This window comes from Motacilla alba, chromosome 8 (assembly GCF_015832195.1).
Source record: "Motacilla alba alba isolate MOTALB_02 chromosome 8, Motacilla_alba_V1.0_pri, whole genome shotgun sequence".
Classification (NCBI taxonomy): Eukaryota; Metazoa; Chordata; class Aves; order Passeriformes; family Motacillidae; genus Motacilla; species Motacilla alba.
In genome coordinates, this window is record NC_052023.1 from 27,608,199 (window position 1) to 27,633,005 (window position 24,807).

The 24,807-nt window shown below is 41.0% G+C and overlaps 1 protein-coding gene across 7 annotated transcripts in view; it reads left to right on the forward strand.

Moving 5' to 3' along the window:
• CEP350 (centrosomal protein 350) overlaps positions 1-24,807 on the forward strand; it is a 71,318-nt gene that overhangs the window by 14,269 nt on the left and 32,242 nt on the right. For 3 of the 7 annotated variants that reach the window (XM_038144100.1, XM_038144106.1, XM_038144101.1), the window contains exons 6-25: positions 856-1,433; positions 1,941-2,051; positions 4,757-4,870; positions 8,527-8,670; positions 9,467-10,122; positions 10,469-10,590; positions 11,833-12,884; positions 13,511-13,664; positions 14,827-14,981; positions 15,907-16,096; positions 17,407-17,630; positions 17,749-17,912; positions 18,996-19,106; positions 19,351-19,482; positions 20,961-21,085; positions 21,462-21,581; positions 22,025-22,191; positions 22,673-22,869; positions 23,399-23,583; positions 24,495-24,582. In XM_038144100.1, coding sequence (XP_038000028.1) covers positions 856-1,433; positions 1,941-2,051; positions 4,757-4,870; positions 8,527-8,670; positions 9,467-10,122; positions 10,469-10,590; positions 11,833-12,884; positions 13,511-13,664; positions 14,827-14,981; positions 15,907-16,096; positions 17,407-17,630; positions 17,749-17,912; positions 18,996-19,106; positions 19,351-19,482; positions 20,961-21,085; positions 21,462-21,581; positions 22,025-22,191; positions 22,673-22,869; positions 23,399-23,583; positions 24,495-24,582 — 4,789 coding nt within the window. The remainder of the gene's footprint in view (positions 1-855; positions 1,434-1,940; positions 2,052-4,756; positions 4,871-8,526; positions 8,671-9,466; positions 10,123-10,468; positions 10,591-11,832; positions 12,885-13,510; positions 13,665-14,826; positions 14,982-15,906; positions 16,097-17,406; positions 17,631-17,748; positions 17,913-18,995; positions 19,107-19,350; positions 19,483-20,960; positions 21,086-21,461; positions 21,582-22,024; positions 22,192-22,672; positions 22,870-23,398; positions 23,584-24,494; positions 24,583-24,807) is intronic. The other 4 variants (XM_038144104.1, XM_038144105.1, XM_038144102.1 and 1 more) reach the window with 4 other exon arrangements.

Sequence of the window (24,807 nt, forward strand, 5' to 3'; positions counted from 1 at the left end):
AAATTTATTGTTCATTCAGTGAATGTGAGTTTAAAGTCAGTTGTTTTGAAATGGGGCCAGGTCATCGAGTGGTATGACTGTGGCATCAGTGACCTGATGGGTTTGATAGGTATTTAGTTTCAGTAGTAAGGAATCAAAAAGACTGCTTCCTTACTCTTTTCCAGCTTTGTTTCATTAGTTCTTCAGCATATGTTCCCAAGTGTGTTACCAAGACAGTGTGGAGCAAGAGCATACTAGTAGTACTAGAGCTAGTACTAAAGTCACATTTTTGTGAATGTGAGAAACTGATATAAGAACAGCTTCTCATGGAATGAAAGTGGTACAGAACACAGAAGAGGCCATAGAACATGATTTTTATCCTGACATTGCAGTTTTCATCTCTTTTTCCATTACTTGAGTCAGCTGTGGGGTGGTCCTCCTTGTTGCATGTGATGGGTCAGTTGACCCCTGAATTGGGTCAGTTTTGTTAAGTGAATAGCTCATGTACTAATTATGCTTCTCTTAAGTCTATACTTGTTATTTAAGGCTTTTCTCTTTTAAATTGAAGAGTGACATTACTGCTTGCTGATTTTCTAGTCTTCAATATTATATATAGTTCTTTTCAGACAGAGAGTGCAACAAATGAAATTTTGAACAGAAGTCTCTTTCTGTTTCATCAGGCTTGCACTATTAAATATGAGGTGGTCAAACTTTAAAAGAACTTGCCTTACAGTGGAGCCCAGGTAGAGGAAGTCATTATTTAGTTGATGAATGTGCTGATTGCTGAGTTTGAGCGTCCTACATTTGTGTTTCTGACAGTGAATTTTTCCCCTTCTGTTACATCAGGGATTTATATAGTTCTCTGTCTTACCACAGTTCTAGCCAGCTTGAGGCCAAGCAGCTGCTGTCCAGTTTGGAGCTGAGTGAAGCAGAAGGGAAGAGTGAGCTCCCAGCCTGTCTGGCACACGAGCAGGATCGGCACAGCAGAGCCTTTGAGAGCCCTTTCCCTTCTGCTGCAGACGAGACCATCGTGAGGTACCTGAATGACCGACCCACAATCAACGCCTTGCAGAGTAACGAGGTGTTTCCCAGGCTTGCAGCACTTTCAAGACTGGAAGAAGAAAAAACCAGTGGCTCCAGGGGAGATGAAAGTAGCACTAGAGCTTCTCAGAGTATCACATCCCAGGACAGTGAACTGAAAGTGTCTTCCCCTTCTGCCACGAGTATTTGCAGTGCTCATAGGCTGGAAATCCTGAAGCAGCGGCAGCACGATGCCAAGTTGGAGAAGCTGAAGGAGAGGATCCGAAAGCAGTGGGAGCATTCTGAGGAGCTCAGTGGCAGAGGGCAGCACTTGGGGTATGCTGAGCAACCTGTCGTGGTCACTAATGTGGAGAACACGGTGACTCCCAAGGTCAGGAAGGTGACAGCTGTGCCTGCTGCTCCATCATACAGAGGTATGGAGGTGCAGATCCCCTCCCTGCTGCCTGCACGGGGCGAGGGAGCAGAGTTCAATCCACTGAGCAACGTTTCAAAGCATGGACCTGGCTCATAGCTCTCTTTGGGCAATATGGGTGTGCATAGTTTGATCACAGATCACAAGTAAAAAGAAATTCTTGCTAAATTACAGAAGTGTGAATTCCTTTGAAATTTTTCCTGTCTCTTCTTATAATTACTATAAAAAGAAGCTTGCTGTATTGGTGTTTGGGTTGATTGCAATAATTTTTTATGGTCTCAGAGCTAACTGAAAAAGCCTTTCACATTTTAAATAATCTTTTCCTCACCCCTTCTGCTGTTTTTCAATTGCAAGCAAGTGGCAGACTGGTATATTGCTTTCTTCTAATTTAGCATTAGAAATTCACAATTACTTTTTTTACTTGGCGGTTTCCCATCCCTTCCACTCCAACAAAGCTGTATTTACATTTTACGAGGTTATTTTAAACTCTTGAATCCTTTACTTTCAGGTTTCAATCCTGCTGAAACAAGGATTCGCACTCCAGATGGAAAGATCTGGCATGCAGACGAGTTTCGTATTAGTCGGGAGCTTTACAGAGATATTGCACTCCAGTTAAAAGGTGAGCCACAAGTAGAATTGATTAAGCCACAAAACTTTCTCTGAGAGGCAGAGAAATATATTTTGTACAAGTTTACAAAGTCATGGGAACAAAAAACTGAAGGAATGGGTATTGAATATATTGTAGTTCGCTCCACAGGAGGAATAACTTACTGAACCCTAAAACAACAACAAAATAAGTCCTTCTCCCAGTTCTCTCCATCAAATACTTCTAATAAAAAAACAATACTGAAAAGAATGCCAAGAAATGGCATTTCTTTGAAACAGGAAAAAAGGAAAGTCTCCATTAGAATAACTTTTGTTTAATTTTGTGGGTTTTTATACATGTTTGCATGAATGAGTACAATTTCCTGGTTAAAAGGACAAAACCCACTTTTGGTTTTTGTTTTCAAATATACCGCTCCAAGACACAATCTTTATTCATCTTCCACTCTGAAAAACTGCAGTACCATTGGCAGCTCTTTACTGTGGGTGAGCTGGAGTAGGATGCCCAAGTGTGCTTTTTTCATTTGCTGGGCTGGTTACAGTGAAGTGCTGTAAGCTTGAATTGTCTCTGACTGACTGAGCTGGGGGAGGGGAAAGAGATCAGGTGAATAAAATGGATGGAAATGGAAAACAAAAACCCCAGAGAACCTCTAGTTTTCCAGTAAGAGCTTACTTATTAAGAATAACTTTTCTCTTTGCTCGAAATATTTAAGGCTGAAGGAAAATGCATTGAGATTTAAATCTGTAGATATCTGTGTGGTAATAAAACAATTTGTCTTTTTTCCTTGTACAACTCGATAAGTTACTGAGGACTTTTTATGGAATCACTCATAAAAAGTAGTTCAGGAAGAAGAGATGCTCCTTTCAGTAAAATTATTTTGCAAATACACTGTTCAGATCAGTCTGTGAAATTAATGCCAAATTTCCACACACTTGTAAATCTACGCTAGCATTTTTTTTAATTTTTGGCAAGCATAACAAGCTGTTTATAGAAATTCAATTTTTTTGTTAAAGCTTTGTTGAAGAGATCCAATTAAAAGGCATTTGGATCGTGTGTCCAGTGCCTACAGAAGGAAGGAGCTGTGTGTGTTTTGATCCACACTTCTGTCCTGATGCCATGTGTAGAACAGCTGTTGTGGAACGTGTCTCCTTTCTGAGCTGAAAAGATTATACTGAATAGCTGATTGCTAGTAAACAAATGCTGGTGCTGCACATAATCAGTACTGTAAATGTATTTTTAGGTTGTCAGATTATCTCTCCATGTGTTATTTCTGTATTAAATTTACACCATGTGGTGTTTTGGGTGTGGACAGTCAGTTGTATCAGAACTGTTCTTTGCTCTCTAGTGCTGAAATAATCTGTTACATCTCTAATATCTACAGCAGCACTGTTCTTTCCAACAAAAAGGTTATTATGTGTAAGCATGGACCATTCAGGATGTCTTCATCTTTGTATAGCAGTTAGGCTAAAGGGTATTGTGTGGACCCCAAGTTTCCAGTAATTTTGTCTTAAAGATGCTCAGGATTTGCCATACTGGAACAAAATTGCTGTAATAGGAGCAGGGTGGAAAACAGCCTGTACTTTCCTGGAGTCAGGAAATGACTGTTTATTGCTAAAAGAGGTGAGGAGAATGTTACCTTTCTGCAAATGCAGTCACTGAGGCTTCTGGTACTCAGTGCATTGATTGTCTTACCTGCTCTTGTCAGCCTTAAAGGCAGCTAGAACTTTGTAGGGAAAGGGTGTTAAGGGTGAGAAAGACTCTAAAAATTCCGTTCTTACGTCTTTGAAATGTGACCTCCTCTGAGCCTCTGATGCTTCCTGTGGACATCCATCAGAGAGTGTGTGTTGTGTTCTCAATGCAAAATTGTATCTTATTGCAAGAGTCCCATACCTTCTGGGTGATTTCTCATGGGTAGCTCTTCTCAACACTGCTCCTTCTTCTTCAAAGCCCAGACAGCAACTAACTCTAGCTCCCAGTTCTCCCTGTCTTACAGGACTGTTCTTCTTTATTGGTGCAGCTGTGAGTCAAGCCTGTTTCTGATCTGGGATAATTGGCCGGGCTGCAACTCTTTGGGAGTAAAGCTGCTTTTTCCACATATCTTATACTCTATTCCTACCACAAGAGTGGATTCACATGAAATTAGGAGCTGTAAATGTTTGTATTGGCATCTAAATAAAGCTTCAGATCTTTCCATAGATGTCCATTGAACAACATCTTGGTTGTTTTAGGCTATCTGATCCCATTCTTTAACGAGGAGGAGCCAAAAAACAGTGGTAACAGTGGCCATAGAGTTCCTGATGTGCTGAATGTGCTGTCGTGCATTAATGTGGAAGCAGCAGCCCTTGTGTTCAGGAACTCCATGTCCTCGTGGAGCATTAGAGCAGTAAAATGTAGTCTCTGTAGCAGAAGAGAACCAACAATTGTTTCATATAAACTGACAACATTTCTTTTAGAATTGAAAACTAATTTTGTGAATATGTGTTATGGCCTTGCTGTGGCTTCACTGCCTTCCAGGGCATAGGTAAACAGACCTTGATTCAAAATTCTGTGAGGGTTTTAAAGTGCTGGACTGGAAGTCATTGATCTGGGTGTATAATCTGGGAAAGTCACTGAATTCTATTGTGTTTCTCTGAGTTCTGGTTTTTCAAATGCTGAAGCAAGCTTGTTATTCTATGTTCTCCCCTGTGTGATATCACTTAACAGCTTTTGTTTGTTTTTAGAGGATTCAACAGTGAAAGGAAAATCTAGTGAGCGAAACAAAGAGAGGAAAGCTACAAGACCAGTGCGGAAAGTGCAAAAACTGACACGATTGTCAAGTCCAGAGTCCAAACAAGGTGACTGTTTCTGCTGTAGAGGGAGGATTGTTACATGTCCTTCAGAGATGAGTTTTGTCTCAAGAAAGAAAAACAAAAGTGTATTCCTTTAAAAGCCTTCTTAGATGTGCAACAGTTGTAGTGAGCTTGTACGCTGTGCTGCATTGGGGGTGTGTATGGTTTTGTTGTTGGTTGGTGGCTTTGTGTACTTTTTTGTGGTTTATTTTAATTTTTTGTCTTTCCATTTGCTGTGTGCACCTTGAGGGAACTGCTGCAGAGAGTGAGTTTCTTGTGGGGAGAGGTATCCTCAGGCATCTGTCAGGGTATTGTAGACAAAAACAAGCAGTCACTCTGCTCTGGACCCTGTCTCTGTTTGGGCTGAGATGAAGCTGGTTAAAGCCTGACCCATGGCTCAATCAGCAATGCTGAGGCATGATATTAAAATCAGTGCCAGTGGGCCTTGTTGAGTTGCTTTCCTATCAGGTGAGGAGGGGCTGCAGTCAGAGGTGTTCTCTGGGACGATTTCTCAGTGGGGAAGCAGATAACGGGATGCTCCTGGTTTTTCTCTGGTTGTTGTTCTTCCACATTACAAGTTGTTGCTATTCTGCACCTTCAGTTCTGGCTTAACCCACTCCTGGCTTTTTCAGTTGGTGAAAGACTGTAAACACACATTCCCTGAGTAGTCTTCCAAATCTCGGTATTTTTAAATAGATGTCTATTTCTTTCACCAGCTGATAACTTTTCCCCACTGTTGTCTGACAGTTCCACTGATTGTTAAATACAATTTAATTATTTAGAGAAGATGATGCAAGCAGGTTTCTCTAGAGCAGTGCCTTAGAGAAGAAAATAAAATTAAACACATGTGGAATTCTGACATTGCTTCTTAGTTTTCCAGTAGTGTGAATCTTTGATATTGGCAGCAAAAGAATTAGGAAGACTTCCAGATATGCTTCGTATTTGGTTTTAGTTTTCATACAAAGTGAGTAGCTATGGCTGCAATCACATACAGAGCAATATCTTTTCTTTAAATATATGCAAGTTTAGGCACCTTTTGAACCCCTCTTAACATATTCTGTTTTATCTTATGTACAGTGACCCATAATCTGTTAACATTTTGTGAAAAAAAAAGCAGCTTTAAAAATTATTACAAAGGATTTTTAGGGTGTGAATATGTGCTTCTGCATGCTGTACATCTTGCTTGTGAATATTTTTTGGTAAGGGATACTAATACTTCAAGTGATAAGCATGGATTTGCTCCCTCCTGTGCTGATCAACCCCTAGTTAAGGAATCACACTCAGCTGTCATATATATAATTATGACAGTTCCAAGTGAGGGAGGAGCACAGGACAACCCCAACAATCCCACCCTGGGCCTGAGAGCGTTGTTCAAACCCTTCTTGAGCTCCATCAGTCTTGGGACTATGAACAGTGCCCTGGGGAGCCTGTTCAAAGCCCAAACACCCTCTGAATGAAGAATCTTTTCCTAATATCCAACCTAACCCTCCCCTGACACAGCTTCAGGCTGTCAGTGGTTACCATGGAGAGGAGATCAGTGCCCACTCCTCTGCTTTCCCTTGTGAGGAAATCCTCTCTGCCTTCGAGGGAGTCAACAGCTGTAAGCTCCAGCCCCTCCATTATGTACAAAGCCACCTCCTGATATAAAGCATTCAGTCTATGGAAAATGATGGCCTGAAATCCCTGGAAGACAAGAACCAGCTGTAAGGGTCATGTCCATGCTAGTCCATCCTCCTCCAGTCACTGCAGGAAGAAACTGCTTGCCGTGGCCAAGGCTATTAATAGCCACGGCTCGTGTTGTGCCCTGTTGGCGTGTTTTAGGTAAACAGCTGACTGGAGAGGGAAGATGACACTTTACACTGGCTCTTACAGCACACACAGAACTAATGTGAGAACAGTGAGTTCTGCAGGAGAACCCTGTTGTATTTGTGGGGTTCCCAGATGAAGGAAGGAATGATGAATCTGACTCCATGTTCTCAGAAGGCTAATTTATTATTTAAAGACACTATATTATATTAAAGAATGCTATACTAAACTATACTGAAGAATACAGAAAGGATGCTCACAGAAGGCTAGAAAGATAATAATGAAAACTCTGACTCTTTCCAGAGCCCTGATACAGCTTGACCCTGATTGGTCATTAAGTCAAAACAATTCACATGAAACCAACTAAACAACCACCTGTTGGATAAACAATCTCCAACCACATTCCAAAGCAGCAAAACACAGGAGAAGCAAATCAGATAATATTGTTTTCCCTTTTCTCTGAGGCTTCTCAGCTTCCCAGGAGAAGAATCCTGGGCGAAGGGATTTTCCAGAAAATGTAACTGCCACAGAATCCTTTGGCTGATGCCTCTGTTTCAGAGAGGCTTGTAGTGACATGTTTCAAGTGACAGCTCTTTTATAAAATACTTGGATAATTTACAAGGCAGGCAAGGAGTTCTGCTAGCTAAGGGTTGAGTAGTGGCCTGCAGACTTCTAGGTTAAAATAACACCAAGAAAGGGGGTTGGAAACTGAGGACTGGGATTGCCAAAACAATTATTCTGCTGTGCTGGATTTCACTTGACATTGTTGGTATCGTGTCTTCAAAGTGCTGTTGGGCCCAGTACAGTGCCTTTTCTGTTTGGCTGTGGTGATCTCATGCTGCAGTGGCTGGGTTTCCTTAGGCAGAGCACTTGGAGATAGAGCCTGAAATGGAATTGTTAAAAATCAACTGCAAATTATATATTCAAGTTAGGTGCTTTTCTAGCAATTAAATACCCTTGAAAGGTCTGATTAATTTACAGATCATTAATTTTCTGAATTACCTAATTAAATTTTTATGCTGTGTTTTTCTCCAAAGCGCTTTGAAGGTCATTATTTTAAAAAAATATATTATTAGAAGTTAGTGTGTTGAAAGGTGAGTTGAATAAACCTATTATTTAATCTACCCAATATTAGGTAAAGATACCACCATAACCAGTTGTTGTAATTTAGTTATATGTAGGATGATAAAATAATCCTAGAACATTTTGATTGTGTTTCTGTCACTTGCAAGGTATTTTGTCCTTGAATTAAGTATCAGCTAACAGGGTTTATTCTTAACTGTTTTCAGTGCTGGAACAGAAGTCCCAGCTAAGGGACAGTGAGTTAGCATTGGTGTAAAACATCTGCTGCTTGATATTTTTTAACCTCCTCACAAGACATATCTCACCAATTAATTATCTGTAAAAGCCTTTCAAGTAGTTTTGTGTTTTTTCCTAGAGTGTAAGTTAATGTTATTTTGATAGGAAGCATAAGGAGTTTTTATGTCTCACATTTGGTTTTGTTTCTCTTATTACAACAATTTAGTTGCTTTTTATGTTTTTATTTCTTATTTTCCATACTTGAGTGGTGGTGAACAGCTCTAGAAATACTGCCTCTGTCCCTAGTAAGGCTTGTTTGTGTGTTTTAGACCTGCATAACCCATTGTTCATAACTAAATCAGTTTTTGTAGGGCTTTAATGTGCTGCAGTGTGTTTTGGGTGTTACACTGGGACATCAGTGTTCTGGCTGTTTGTGTAAATGCAGCTGTACCACTAATGCAGAATAAATGAAATGATGAATGGCTGCAATGATGCTTATTTCTGATACCATGATAAATCCTCTAGAGCTTGGCTTTTATTTGTTCCTTATTTTGAAGGTGGAAACTATGTGATAAGTGCATCCTCCTGGCGGGAGGGACAAAAGCTGGTAAAAAAGATCCTGGGTCCAGCTCCCAGAATAGAACAGGACAGAAGAGCTGTATCCAGTGACAGAACAGGCCGAGAGAGAGCTGCCAAGTCTGGTAAGTTGTTCTTTTATCACTGGACTTACTTAATTTTACTTTATTATGTAACACTGCATGTCTGCAGACTAGAGCAGACTTCTGAGATAGAATGTTCTGAGATTGGAGTTTCTTATCAAAATTACTCGTATTTTTAACCTGGAATTTGAAAGAGCTGGGGGGAAATTTTGCTGACAACCATGACTGGGATGCATAACCTCTGTTCCTGGGTGCATTATGGACTTGGTCCCTGCATGTGGGACTTGAGGTGTGTTATGTGCTGCAAGGGTGCTTGGGGTATCTGGAAAAGATGAGATACAGGCTACAACCAAATACATGGACCACCTGCAATCTGTCTTTGGTTCTTGAAGCCAGTAAGGAAAGGAATGGCTAGCAGTGGTCCACAGGCCAGATGAATTTTGCTAGTGTGCCGTACATAATCCATAAGCTGTGATTGAGCATCCCAGTTTAACAGGAACTGTGGTTCTTCCAGGTGTAGTAAAATGTCATCCGTGTGCATCATAAATGTTCATTAGTTCCTCCACCAGCCTTTTTCAGAGTTTATCCAGAATCTCACACAGGACAAATAAGGCATGCTGGGAACTGCTGTGCTTCTTATGCCTGTGAGATGGTGAGGCTGGTGAGAGTAGAAGGGCTGTGGCCTCAGTCTGAGCAAGGGCTGCCACATTCAGACTGTGACACCAGATAAAGCAAAGACCTGTTTACACCGAGATCTGCGCTCCTCCCTCATCCTTCTTTTTGCAGCTGTTTCCCAAATTTGATTGTTACCTGACATATTTGACATCTCATTCTTTAGCAGGCTGCATCGGAAGGACAGGTTCTGATTCTAGATTGGATGCTACCCGTAAAAGCTCTTCAAGAAGTTCTGAAAGGTCAAGAAGTAAAGTACGGTCTGAGAGCAATGTGAGAAAACTGGAAGCTGCTCTTCCAGGTGATAACCAAGAAGATCATGCCTCTGTAAACAAGGATTTCCTGCCCGTGGAGATACGTGGAATTCTTGATGACCTGCAGTTGGATTCCATGAGTACGAAGCAAGAGACAGATGTGGAAAAGCAGAATCAAAAATCTGTTTTGCCTACTCAAACTCTGAGGAGCCACAGTCCAACCAAAAGGAAACCGGACAAGGTAGCGGCCAGCGAGGAGCCTCAGGTGATCTCTAAGAAACGCCACTATGACAGTGATGAGGTTCGGCAGTACATCATCAGGCAGCAGGAGGAGAGGAAGAAGAAGCAGAATGAAGAGAAGAAAGCACAAAAGGAGGCAACAGAACAGAAGAACAAAAGGCTCCAAGAGCTCTACAGAAAGCAGAAGGAGGCTGTTACTAAAGTGAAGAATGTGCCTCCTCCTGAGCCTTCAGCAGCCAAACGGTTACAGGAAACCTATTCCAAACTCTTGCTGGAACGAACGCTTTTAGAAGAGCCACCTCAGCTGCCTACGGTGCAGGAAACACAGGTACAGCTGATTCACTAACTTAAGGTCTTGCAGTTGTTTGCAGGAATAGGAGCTCGGATGTTTAGGGAGGTTGTGACTCGTGCTGTTCCTGTGGTTATCGGTTAAGAAAAAAGAACAAATCAAAATGTAGCTTTCCTTAAACAGAGTGATTTCAATGTACAGCCTTTTTGCTAGTGGCTGCTTTTTGGCCCAGCATGGCCTACTAGAAAGTTGACTGAAAGTCATCTTTCTATTTTAAAGAGAAGCTGAATTCTGGATATTAGCCATTTCAATTGTAATGAGGCAAGAGCTCCTAAACTCTTACACACTTTTGAAAATGCTTTTTTCTGGTTGTCTTCATCTCTAGCCCAGACCTGGTTATCAACCATCGGGGGAATCTGACAAAGAAAACAAGGCTCAAGAGCGTCCTCCGAGTGCATCTTCCAGCAGTGACATGTCCCTTTCAGAACCGCAGCTGCCGCTACTGAGGTGAGCAGATGGGGCCTTGGGGGAGAGAGGAAAGTGCTCCTGCTTTCATCTCTGAGAGGAGAAAATAGCCTTGGCTCTTGAGTTCCTGTTCCTGTGAGAGTAATTGTCTTTATGTCAGTTACAGCATTTTCCTTGCAGTAAAGAGGAAGCTGATGCAGGAAACCATGTGAAAATTTTGGCTATGGCTGATTTTCCAGTGTGTAAATGAAGTGAATAGTGGTTGCTGATAATGTTTTGTTGACATCAGTGGGATGTGTATTTCATATTGGGACACTCTTATTTCCTCTGCCATTGCCATTGGGCAAGATCATATCAATGTATTTGTTAATTTTTCTTACTTGATTTGCTCAGTGTTGCTGTTTGACCCATTGTCTTTTATTCAGCCATTAGTTACTCTCTATGAATACCAAACACCTCTGCTTCTGCTTGGAACTAGACTTTGCCTCTTTTTTTTCCTGCAGCTTTCCCAATTTTGAATTGTTCAGTGTATTATCAAAGTTTTCTTACTGCAAGTAAAGATGCCTGACCAAACACTTTGATGTAAGGAGCTAAAAATACTGAAGTTTCTTGGATATCCTTAATATCCCTCTTGTGCAAGTGTCTTCATTTTTAACTACATAATGAATATCTGCTTCTTAAATGTGTACTTGCTTCAGTATCTCTACTCTGATTTAGTAAGTGCAATGAGACATGTTTCCCTTCTGGAAAAGTTCAAGGAATGCCATGTTACTACCATGTGTAGAATCAAATAAACAGTATGGTAAATACTGTTAGTGTCATCATAAAGAAAAAGTGTAATTGCTGATAGTAGAGGAGAGATGAGACTCACAGGACTGCATAAAGTATTCAGAGACCCTCACAGTCATCAGAGAAGAATTTTTTGGGGGGACTTCTGAGGTGTTCTAGTGTTCTGGACATGGGCAGGTGATAAGTAAAAGAAAATTCTCTCTTTTGGAGTCAGGAAGTTTTTGGAAATGATTGCTGACAGTGAAAAACCTCAGCTTGTTACAACCCTGAAACAAAGAGTACACCATCAACGGCATTTCAGATTTGGGAGGTGCTGTGTTGTTTGGTTTGTTGCTTTTTTTACTTAAAAACATTGTGTTAACTGTCCCATTCCCTACCCCTCTGATTCTACCAAAAGGTATTTTGTCCTGAAATTAAATCTGTGGCAACAATGCTTTAATCTAGGACATCAAAACTCATGTAAATCATTGACTGAATGTTGACTTTTCATTTCAGGAGCGATCTGATGGAGCCTCCATGGGTACAGCCAGACAGGTTGAGCCCAAGAGTCCAGCTCTCCCACCCACAAGCTCTCTTGGGCTCAAGTGGAGGCCCTTGTTCCCAGCACTGGAGTCTGGAGCAGATGGACCTTCTGTCAAAGGAGTGTGATGCAATGTTGGCAGGCAGGAGGAGCCATTCTGCCCCTGTGGGGCCCCTGATGCCTCAGTTGTACCTGAATTCATCTGCTGCACAGGAAAACCTCTTGGTAAAACCTTCTGCCAGCCAGTATAAGAGCAAATTAGATCGCCTTGAAGCTTTGAAAGCTACAGCTGCTTCCCTTTCTAGCAGGATTGAAACTGAAGCCAAAAAGTTGGCTGGTGCTGGTATCAACTACGGTACCACGTGGAACTCAGAGTTTATGCAAGAAAACCAGGATGAGGGACGGTGGGCAAAGGCTGTGAGTCCTCCTGTGAGGGAGGAAAATGAAAATACTTTTTCAGCCAGAATTCAAAGGATGTTGGGTGCCTGCGTGTCTCATACAGCCTTTGATGACAGCCTTCCTGGGGTAGGCAACCTTAGCGAGTTTAAAAAGCTGCCTGAGACCATCAGACCTCTTACTGATGTAATCAGCCTTGGATTGAGGTCTCCTGCTGCTAACAGGCATGAAGGGATCCTGGGACATTTATCCAAGAGGCAGATGGACTCCCCAGGGCGTGAGAACCAGGCGTGTCCTCTGAGCAAAGCCGTTACTCCTCACGAGTCCAGCATTGACTCCATCAGCGAAGGGCCTCTCCTGAGTGACGAAAACCTCTCAGAAGAGGAAGGAGGCCAGCACAAGCAGCTCCCACTGAAGATGCTGGAGACATTAAAAGAGAAGGATTTTTGCATTCGGGAGAGAAATGCTTTTGAGCCCATAAAGGAGTTTCAGAAAGCAGCTGAGAGGTACTCCCCGCTTTTCACTCAGACGAGTGACGCACACAGCAAGGGGCCTTGGGAGGAACTGGCAAAGGGAAGTCCTCACAGTGTCATCAACATCTTTGCAAAGAATTACCAACTTCATGGAAAAGGTAAACATGGAAGCATTTTTCAAAGCTCTTGTGAATTGCTTTTTTCCCAGTCCTACTGCTCCATGCACTTCATACTTTACAGTTAAGGAATGTGCTTTCAGAGGTCTCAAATACAAATCTGTGTAAGACATAATTTACAACTGTCCCATGCAGGATGCTCTTTTATTATCATTTTTTGTACAATTTTTTTCCTCTTTTTATGAGTACTTTGTCTCTGGCCTGGAACTCCTCATTCTGAAGAGGAATGTTTTCTGAGAAGTGGATTTTTGTCTTGTGGTTTTTCTCAATTCTTTTTTACCTTCATATTATTTTCTTTAAAGATGATTGCATGAAATTTTCTGCAGATGACTCTAAAGCACTGTGCTCTTCAAGAATGTTTTCGTTGGAGTATGTTAATGAAGTAAAGAACTTGATAATTTACAAAAAGAGGAAGACTGTGCTTGTTATGTTGTGTTAAAACTGCCATTATGTCAAAACAGCAGTACTGCTGTTCTCATGATGATTTTGTGTTTGAAAGGAAGTCATTGTAACTCACAGTTGGGAGCATTTTAATTCCTTTTACCTACTTTATGTACGTTTATATTTGTTATAATTTTTGTCCTCTCCCTTCTCTCTCCACGCCTCAGTGTTTGAAGAAAGGCTGAACGGAGGCTCTGCCCTTCTGCGCCCTCTGCTCCCTGCCATGAGCCCTCCAGAGAGCGTGGCTTCTTACGAGGATGACTTTGCCTCCTCACAGGGAAGCAGCACTTTAACAGACAAAAAGATTTCACGTGACCTCAGGTAACTGCGTTAGACTTCCTAGAAAAACAAAAATGCAGAATTCAAGAGAAAATAGTTAGTACAAGATTTGGTTCATAATATGCTGGATATCTTTTCTGCTGTGCTGTGCTAGTCAGAGTGATGAAGTACTTTCTTAGGACCTTACAGTTAATAGAACAGCCAACATAGTTCAGGTGCAGTCAAGTATTCCTGTTCCAGAGTCCAGTATTCCTGTTCCCTGTCTAATTTCTGCTGTTCTTAAGCCTGGACAGGTAGATTTAGACAAGATTCTTATCCTTTGTAGTCTGGTGAATATTATTTCTCTGACTTGTGTGGCTGCAGTAAGGCTCAGTTGGGTAGTCTTGTAATTCAGAAAAAATAGAAAAGCTATTTTAAGTCTGAAAATGCCTTCAGTACTTCAAAACTTTGTGGTAAATCTGTAATTGCTTTCAGTAAGCATTTGTCAGTGCTTACTTAGTAATGGATACATAAACTGTCTGTAAGAATTTTTAAAAGCTTTTGTTCAGATTAAAATTTGAAGACTGTGGATCCTAGACTCTCCATGTCTACTACATGGCTTCCTGAATTTTCCAAGACCCTCTTTTTTGTAATGAGCTATATTTATATCTTTTGGCCACCTTGGGGGAGGCCACAAGAGTGTTTGTACCAGTGATACTTCAGAAGAAAAAAAGTTAAATGGCACTTTGCACACTGAAAATTATTCTTACTTCTTTCTTCTGCTGGTATTATTTAGTGTATGATGCTTTTACATCTCTTTTTTGCAAGTCTTTTGTAATCCTTTATTGAAAATTGCTCTTATTTCTGGCAGCTGATATCTGTATGCCCAGAGATTATCTGAAATGCAGTCACATTTTGAGTCATTCTTACTTTGTTCAGATATGGAGTCAAAGAGCTCCTGAGAGTTAAAATCAGAGAGGACAGTTGTTATCCATCTTTTAGTATTTCGTATTATTGGAAGCATGTTTCAGTATGTTCAGTATCATATCAAACTTCCCAATGCCTTAGCTATCATAGCTTTTAATCCCAAAACCAATGTTTTTCTAGATGGGCTGAGTAGGGCAGGTCAGTCATCTTCTCTAATTCAAAGTGTGGTAGTTTCCTTGTGCGCAGTGTAACGTGGGAGCTGGAGGTCCTTAATCACCTTCAATGTTCTCCTTTCTAGTGTTGGTGGCAGCAGTAATTCAAGCATTCAGGAAGAAATTCCCAGTAGGAAGTCTCCCCTTGAGCCTCCCCTTGGTTCTCAGCACTCGTCAGGACCCCGATCTGCAGCGTCTTCCCGCTCATCTGCTTCCTCCAAAAAGAGGGGGAAAAAGGAAAGTAAGTGCAACACTTGGCTGTGGAGGATCCTTTTTTAAGGCTTTTCTTGTTAGGAAAATTGCAGTACTGCGTATCTGGAGACTGTAATCTAATACTGATAGAATGATTGATTTATTCCTCCAGTGGTTCCTTCTTAGATTCTTTTCGACTCTGGTTATTCTCTGACCTTAAAATATAATAATTTAAAGTTGAATAAGCAAGAGGTTGTTAACAGCATTGAAAAGGTTCCTTTCCTAAACCAGCCTTCTAATAAATAAGTTAATTTTAATATTGTGTGGGAACTATCCTTAGATTCTGTACTGAGAAAATGCCAGTAGGCTTTTGAGTTGCGGCCATGTTTGTGAAGGTGACAAGAAATTTGTCTGAATGCCTTGTCTTTGGATCACAGTTAGTTTTCACCAGGTAACAAACAAATTAATAAATAAATTAATAAATACATTGGTTTCTGTGATAACCTACCTGTACATTACAAAAGCATGAAGAAACTTGAGGCTTCGTGCACCTGTAGTATATAAGCAGTGGATTTAAAAAGCTAGGTTTTAAGCCAATAGAAACATGACAAAACTAGGATTAGGCATTCTAGATTGTCTCTCTTCTTATTTTTTTCAAAATTCTTTGCCTTTCCCCCCAAAAGCTTGACTGTATTCTGGTTATTAGTAGTAAAGAATCAAATATGTATTTTCCTTATTTAAACTGATAATGTGCTGAAATGAAAGCTGAGTGACAGTTTTGGCAGTGAACACAGTATATAGAAGAGAACTTCATTGCCAATTCTACATTTCTTGCTTGTTGGATCTATAGACTTCTAACTCAAAGGCTGCTTTTATCAGGGCAAAACTTCTCAATTCATTGTTTTGGGGCTTGTGATGGTAAGGTATTCACATGTAGAACCAAATAAACTTTTGACACTGTTGTTGCTTTTTAGGGTCGGATGCTTTCAATGGAAGTTCTCACCATTTTTCTGTGGAAGAAGATAAAATACTGTCTGAATTAGAGAGGGGATCCCAACAAGCTAAGAAATCCTTATTGAGTAGCAGAATTTCTAATAAAGAGCATGAGCAGAACCCAGATACAGACAGCACACTGGAAAACTTGTCTGGACACTCCCTGATGAGGTAACAGGAATGTCATGAGACTTTATGCAATATAATGATGCTTGGTAATGGCTGTGGCTTTGGGTATGCAAAAGGGAAGTAACAGAAATGGCCAAATGTTCGTAGGATGTGCATGCAGAAAACATTTCTTCCCTGTATTTTAAATACGAAACCTGGTGTCCTGTCATGTTCAGTACCTTAAGCATTGAAATACAGGTTTTGTTTCCCTCTTCTAGAAAAGGTCAGTTAGGAATGTGTCAAGGTTTATTCAACCCGTGCAGTCACCTTTCTTTTTTCAGAAGATACACAGACAATTTTGGCTGTACTTGTGTTCAGCTAATACTCACAAAGCCTATCCAGCTCTGTGAGTTGATGCCTTTGAGTGATGAACCCATCCCTGGAAAATGGTGTATTAAAAAAAGAAAGAAACGTGTTTTCTGTTGCAACCTCTTTTTGTCTAGCTGAAAATGCAGGCTCTTTTGCTAATTGTCCAGTGAAGATGGTTATGAAGCACTCAGTTTTCACTGCACTTTTTTCTAAAAATCATCAAACAATATGAATGATCTCTCATTCTGTGTTGGTTTAGAGCAGTTCTGAAGTATAAATTTCTACTGGTGACTGTTGCTGGCATCCAGGATTGGGTTTGAAAGGTCCTTTGACCTCCTAAGATGTGCCAAGTAAAGCAGAATGTCTTCCCAAAGGGTTTAAATAGCCACTGTTAATCCCCTTCAACCTATTAAAATTGAAATAGTAAATTTAAGAAGCATCTGTATAATTTTCTGTTTAAAAAAGAAATGTCTTTTCTCAAGAAGTGTTACCATAGTATCTTAAAAATTGTTCAAGTTTTGGTCTCTGTTGCATTTTAGGAGAGAGATCAAGACTCAGGGCAGTGGCTTGTCACAATCAGTTGCATCCATGTGCTGGTAGCTAAGTGTTCACTTTTTAAAAGGCAGGTGCAGATGATTGCATCCTGACTTTCTCATGCCAGGCTCCTAACAGGAGGCACTGAAACTGCTTGTCTGGTTATGTAGAACATGAAGATACTGTGTTAATTTTTTTAAAAAAATTTATATGTGTGTGTTTGTGTATGTGCTAACTAGGCTTAATAATTGGGGAAAAATAGGGTGCTCTAGAAACTTAACTGTGAACTGGGATTTAGGGACAAAACCCATCTCATGAGGCCATTTCTTGAAGGCAGACTGAGTGAACAGACTGTGCCCTTTGCATGGATCTGTTTGTGTGTAGGAATGGAAGAACAAGGTTATTCCTTTATTTTATCAAGTGGCTGGACTAGGACAATTATTAACTCCTTTTGGTTTTTGTTTCACTAGCAGTTTCTCAGACAGAGGAAGACCCCAGAAGACACCGACTTCTTCCCCATCTTCTGGCTCCCAAAAAATGTTGCAGTTGGATTCTGCAGGCAATGCAGCAGAAAGAGTCAAGTCACCTGCTGGCTTTTCTGGAGGTACAGCCCCAGGGCTGAAGCCAAACATGGCCTTCGCTGACGCGGGCCTGGGAACCAGCAGGTCTGCAGCAGGAGCAGCCTCAGCGAGCGGTGAGTATTTGTAAAAACCATGCTGGTGCCGGAGCAGCTACAGCACTTTTCCTTGAGTTTTTGGTGTGCTCAGCCTCACTGCGGTGCGTGAGGCCGAGCAGTGTTTGTTGCCCTGCAGGGTGCATGCGCTTCTCCCCCGCGGGGCTGCAGCACCGTCTGTCGGCAGAGCTGAACTACCTGAGCGCCATCGAGGAGTCCGTGCGGCAGCTCTCGGACCTGGAGCGCGTACGAGGCATTTCCCTCGCCCAGCAGGAGAGTGTTTCTTTGGCTCAGATTCTCAAGGTAATGGGGGAATACTTCTTTGTCTTAACCTTTCTCTTTTTTTCTTTTATTGTTTGTTTGCAAAAAAATTAATCAAGTTAGGGCAAGCTAAGCTTTTGTTAGCAGTGCAGAGAAATTGTAATGGGCGTGATGGGGCATCTCTGCTAATGGCCATTTTTTAGGATGAATGTCTGTTATCTTTCTTATTTTAAGTGACACCAAGGAAGTAACTGCTCTGGAATATGTGTCATTAAGATACTCTTAGCTGGAATCACTGTTTTGGTTGTGTTCCTCAGAGAAAAGCATGATTGTTTACTATTGTATTTGGGTTGCCCCCAGGCGAAGGATGGAATGATGAATCTGACTCCATGTTCTCAGAAGGCTAATTTATTATTTTATGACACTATATTATATTAAAGAATACTATACTAAACTATACTAAAGAATACAGAAAGGATACTTACAGAAGGCTAGAAAGATAATAATGAAAACTTGTGACTCTCTCTCCAGAGTCCTGACACAGGTTGGCACTGATTGGCCAAAGAGTCAAAACACTCACACCAGAAATCCAATGAAACAATCACCTGTGGTAAACAATCTCAAAACACATTCCAAAGCAGCAAAACACAGGAGAAACGAATGAGATAATATTGTTTCTCTTTTTCTCTGAGGCTTTCTCAGCTTCCCAGGAGAAAAATCCTGGGCGAAGGGATTTTCCAGAAAATATGAATGTGACAATTTGCTGGGTTGATGTTGAGTTCCAGTGCCATGCAGTATAGTTGTTTGGGCTGGATGATTTGTTTTATTCCACAAAATCAGTGTTTTTGGCTGAAGTTTTCCTATGTTGACAAGATTGTTTATTCTAGTTTGTTGAATTAATTGATCTCCTAAACTCCTTTCTGCACTGTGGTGGAAGAGTATGGGCAATGTGCATTGCCTCAAAAAGGAAGAGGGTCAGTGGGTTAAAAATTCTCTTTCAGCAGAAGAGACAACCCCAGCAGAGCAGATCCAGATTTTTAAGAAGATAGTTGCAACCAGTGGCTGAAGCAAATCACATCTTTATGTTTAACTTGCATGGTTAAAACTTGTTTTCCTGATCTGTAGGCACAACAGCAGCGCCATGAACGGGACTTGGCTCTTTGGAAAATCAAGGCTGAACAAGAAGCTTTAGAAAGTCAGAGACAACTAGAAGAGGCAAGGCAGAAGGCAGCTCAGGTAAGGCTGCCCTTCAAATGTATGGAGTGTGTAAGAGGCAAAATGTTTTAAGTAAATCCATGACTACAGGTATTCTTAATTTGAACCTGTGAACCTATGAAAGTGCCAAAAGGGTTTACTACAGCTAAAAGAAACTCTTAAGGGCTTGTTTCAAACTTTTTTCTGCCAGATTTTGAGAAATAAATCTGTAGTTACTGTAGCCAGACCATTTTGAAGAGCTGAACTGTCTGTGTTTTCTGCCTAGGTGCATGCAGAGTCACTGCAGCAGCTGGTGCAGTCACGGCAGGAGGCTGGGCAGGAGCCCCCGTGCAAGGCTGCAGCCAAACAGGCAGAACCTGCTCTGCTCTCTACAGATGCAACTCACCAGCTCCGTGAGGTGAGGCCCCAGGGAGAGAGAAAAGCTGTTTTATTGCTGTGAATCCTTACTTGCCTTTTAAGTTATTTTCTGTTTGGTGTCATTCTTGGGACAACTTCTTCACTTTCATAGCATGACAAATGATAGGACTTCAAAGGAGCTGCTCTGGCATTGTTACTTAGAAGTCCATCAGCAGCCTTAAATCCCTGTTCCATATCCTTATGATCTTCCAGTTAATTAACTGTTAAGAAGTTTGTTCTTCCAGGACGGATTGATGACAGTGAACATAGCATCTTCAGTTTGTAAGAGTTGCTCTTCATCAAGAATTGATCCTATATCTGTTTCATGTGCAGATTAAATTAGAAAAGCAGAGAATTGCAGTTTTGCTTACTGCTGAAGGTAGAACAACAACAAGTAAAATTTACAAAAAAAGAAGGGAGAATCTTCAGCAAAGCTCTTGACTTGGTACAGAGTTTGAAGTTTCCTCATTTTGGATCTCTTTGCTCTCCTTGTGCTGTACAGAATATTTATTAGTTTTCAGGTTTTTATATCAGTTTATCAGTTTTTATACTTCTTGTTTCCAGTATGTAGCAGCTGCTTCAAACATGGATAAGGAACGCAGTAACCAAGAAATGCTCTAGGTCCATCACAGTTTAGAAATCACTGTGACTGTGGGTCAGTATTATGGGATGGAGTGCAAAAGGCTGATGAGTGTGAACAGAACTGTTTCTGTGTGCACAGCTGATGCACATGTTGGTGCTCACCAAGGCTGGTTTTATGATGAGTAATGGAATTGTACACTAATACTGATGCACTTTTTCTGGGCTCTGCCAAATATGTAAAGTGTAAATAATTTTTGAGTAGACAAGAATGGGTTAAAGAAGCAGAAAAGCTCAGATACCTCAAATAGATGCAATGTATTTGGTCATTGAGAGTAGGTAGTAAAGTTTTGGATAAAGACAAGGAAACATTGTAGTTTTCAGAGCTGAAGTGGGTTGAAACCAGTTAAGAAACAATAGAGAGGAAACAGTTACTTATTTGCTTGTAGCGTTTTAACCTCTTCAAGTTTAGACTGGAGTTTGAAGAGCATAAGAGGTGCTGGTGGAGAGGCTGATGGGGATGACCTGGTCACTGATGCTGGGTCAGCAGAGTAGCTTTTCCATCTCTGTTCACAAGTGACTCCAGGTACTCAGTTGAACAGCATTTTGTTTTAATGGGAATGCAGCAGTGGAAATATCCGTCACCAATGTGCTGGGAATATTTTTGAATGTACACTGCAATTATGTGTAAAGGAATGGAGTATGGAGGAATATGCATTCACAGAGCAGTATGCACCTTTACCACCAGAAGTGACATGTGTTGTTATAAACCATTGTAACCCCACGTCTTACACAGTTGTTACAAAACACTAAATTGGCTGCCAGAATGATTATTCTCTCTTCCAGAAGCATTTTGGTGCTGATAAGCTGACTGTATTGCCATGTTTTTGCTGTACTCAGATGACAGAGTTAGCACGGGACACTGTCAGTGCTCCAGCTGCTCCAGGCTCCTCCTTGTTTGAGCACCAGCGGCAGCACCATTCAGACTTCATGAAGCAGCTGAGGGCCCGAGCTGATACAAACAGGTTTGCCTCAATGTTTCACGTCTTGGGAGAGGGGAAGTAAGATTTGTTAGGTTTTGTTTCACCTAATCTTGCAGAAAATGTTAAGATGTCATAATGAGTGAGCATTTAAGATGAGCTTGGATTCAGTCTTTATGCCCTCAATAGCATACACCAAAGGTGACATTAACTGGTTCTGTGAAACTCTACCTAAAAAGAGTAGAAGAAAGATTATCTTAATGTTATGTGGGATGATTTAACCTAGTTTAAGCTTTAGGAAATATTTTAGCAGAAATGTTGGGTGTTACTACTTATGGTACACTGATGAAACCTCATGAAAACTGTATTACTCCTATGTTTAAGACAATGCAAATTTACCCCAAATGCTTCTCATTTCCAGGAAATGTGAGTCTGCTGCCATATCACAAGGTAAAGAGGAGACTGGTGACTCCAAACAGACATACTCACCAATGTTTGATAGTTACTCTGAGTCCTCAAGATCAAAGGTTCATGATCAGAGGTAAGAAGCTTTTTGTGTCCTGTTCACTTACTTGGTCTAGTTAGATCCCCTGAAGTTTCTCACAGCCCTTCTCTGATCTTGAACTGGACAAATGTTGTCCTCTGTAGTTCTCCTTACTTCTAAAGCAGAATTTCTAACTTACTCATTCTTCTAAAATCTGAAAGATTTGTTTTCATTTTTTTATCATCACTATTCACTGCCAGGTAAAGGATGTGCATACCTTCAGACCACATGGATTTTAAGCTAGAATAAAACCAACAATCATTAGTTTGATGAAACTTGGAATTTTAAAGTAGCCAAACTGCATTTTAAAACCAAAACCAAACCCTCTGCGTGTTGTTTATTGTTGTGAAGTTAATAATGGTCTGTACAGTAGTAATGTAACATAAGTGTTTCGAAATGTGCAAAGTATTTTAAAAAAACATAATCTCTGGATAACACAGTAGTGCCAGCAGCCGCCAGGAGAGCCCTTCAGTTCCATCTTCTAAGGAGAATGAGAAAAAGCTTTCCCGTCGTGAGAAGACAGCCAGCAGTATTGAAGAGCAGGCTCAGACTGCTGCAGATGATTCCTTGCCCAGTGACAGTGTTTTGTCCCTGCCAGATGAAAAAGGTTGGCTCTGCTGCTGCTGTGTGATGGGTCTGTGGGTGGTGAGGGGGGAGGGAGGGAGGGTGGTGCTGTTTCAGAATGAATTTCTGAAATAAATGAGGAAAAGTGTGTGAAGAAAGCTGAGCCCCAGGTGAACTGTACTCTCTTAAGAGGTAACAGAGAATGGTACGGTGAGATGGGAACCTTTGAGATTCTGCTGTGTTACTTAGCCACATGCTCACGTGCTGAACCTGCAGGCACAACACCAACTGCTTTCAGCAGCTCCATATGTGTTCATACCTGTGTACAAATCTGTTAGGTCTCTAAAAGCTGGATAATAGATGTTTTCTAACTCAAAATCACTCTTTTATAAACACCCATTTTTCTACATTAGTTATCTCCCTGTCTTTCTGACCCCCCCTAACATTAGTGGGATGAGACAGACCAAAATTGCATTCATGGTGCAAAACTGAGTGGAAAGCAGCTTCCCTGATTTCTCCCTCAGATTCCGCTTCTGTTGCAACAGAGTATTCCCTGAAATTTGATGAGTCCATGACAGAGGATGAGATTGAAGAAAAATCTTTTCGGTCTTTGCTGCCCTCTGAGAGTCATCGCAGAAATAATCTGGAGAAGAAGCGGGGCAGTCGTGATGATTCTGATGAGGAAGTGTCCCCAGACAAAACAGCTCTGTCATCTATCAAGGTAGATGTTTTAAGTTTAAATTAAATTAACTGAGCTGACATGGTTAAGCTGGTAAGCTTCAAGTGAGCTGTTCAAGTGAGTGTTCTGTGTTTGCAGAGTTGGGGGTTCTTTTCCTCCCTGTGGTTCTCTGAGCATCTCAGAACAGAGAGATGTGCGAATGATGCTGTGTGTCACTGTTGTACGAGTGTGATGACTTACGAAACAATCCATCCAGGCCTCTACCTTGTGGCTTAGGAGGACTGACTTTTTGAGGGAGGTTTTAAAAGTGGATTAAGTCCTCCAACTATGCTAACACATAGCTAGGAAATACAGGAGGATGCTTCATCTCTCTGGCCAAAGTGGGGACCTCCCAGAACTGTCACACAGGGCAAAAATAGCTGGTCTGCACAAAGCTCAGAGAAAAAACAGCTTCCCTTCCTACGTCTGTTTTTGTGTATCTGTGTATATACACACACAGACGTGCACTTTGTAACTGAAAAAAAGCCATGGCATTTCTGTGGTTTTGTGCCAACTTTATCTTTCCTTCTAGGAGCTAAGCATGCCGTTCTCAGGAGGGCAGGACAGTTTCTCTAAGTTTACCATGGAGATGGTAAGACAGTACATGAAAGAGGAGGAAATGCGAGCAGCTCATCAGTCCTCGCTCCTCCGGCTCCGGGAGAAGGCTCTCAAAGAGAAGACCAAGGCTGAGCTGGCATGGCTGGAACACCAGAAAAAGTAAGGCAGCTCTGAATATACATAACTGCTGACTGACCATTTCCTTCTACTTTTCAAGGTTTTGTTTCCACCTCACTGCTTACCTTATTAAAGTATTAATGGTTGAACTAATCTTCTTCTGTACAGTTGTTACTGGGACTTGGGAAGAACCAGGACCCAGTTTATAAATGAGCTTTGATATTTACAGTCAAAGGGGTTTGATTGAGAATTTCACTGAAACAGAAGAGCAGATGTTTGTTGTCAGTTGGAGAAAGTACTTGGCAACCATTCCTGTACACATCTTAATTCAGGAATATACAGAACTATCAAACAGTTTGACCTTTCTTTGCTTGATGTGTATCTGAAGTCATTTTAGTTGACTCAGGCCACATTTTGTGAACCTGGATACATGTTGTATTTAGTGATCTGTTTCAAATCTAAGATATGCCTTGTCCTCAAGTCCACTTGAAGTACCCACTGATGCTAGTAAACAGCAGTGGCCAGATTTAATCAGTAATTTTCTCTGCATGAGAGTACCATTGTTCAGCATACACTTTTTACAATTTCTTATTATTGTGGATTTGGCAAAGGATTGTTAGGTAGTGAGCCAAGTGCCTTTCCTTTTATATTTCTCAAATGGTGAGTGTGCTACCTCTGCAGAGCTTCTGTCCATTCTTGTGTGATCTTCTGTTACCTGCACTGGCCTTTTTACTGTGCCTGTCTTACCAAATGATGCAAAATGTTCCACCATAGAGCATGCCAAGGAGATTAAGGTATATACCCTTCTGCAGAATAGGAAAAGTAGACTTTTTTTTCACTTTAAAGAGTAAAATTCCTGTTGTGCACTTATAAAATATTATTTTATTATTATTTATTATTATAAAGTAATCTTATTACTGTATTTATACTTCTTTCTTTCAATCCATTTGCAGGCATTTGCGAGACAAGGGGGAGGATGATAAGATGCCTCCTATTCGAAAGAGGCAGCGTGGTCTGCTGCTGAGATTACAGCAGGAAAAGGTAAGGGATGCCCTCTAGGAAAGTCCTCTTGAAAGCCACGTGTGCCCATTAAAGGTTCCAGACACTGTAAATGTAGGAATGGAGAACCAGCAGTATTTCTTGCCTGTAAGTTTTAATTTACATTTCAGTCATATTCAGCACGTTGTTCTCAAGGGTCCTTCTCTATCTGTAATCTCATGATTGAGACTCTGAAGTATCAATTGATCTCCAGTTCTTTGCTGCTGG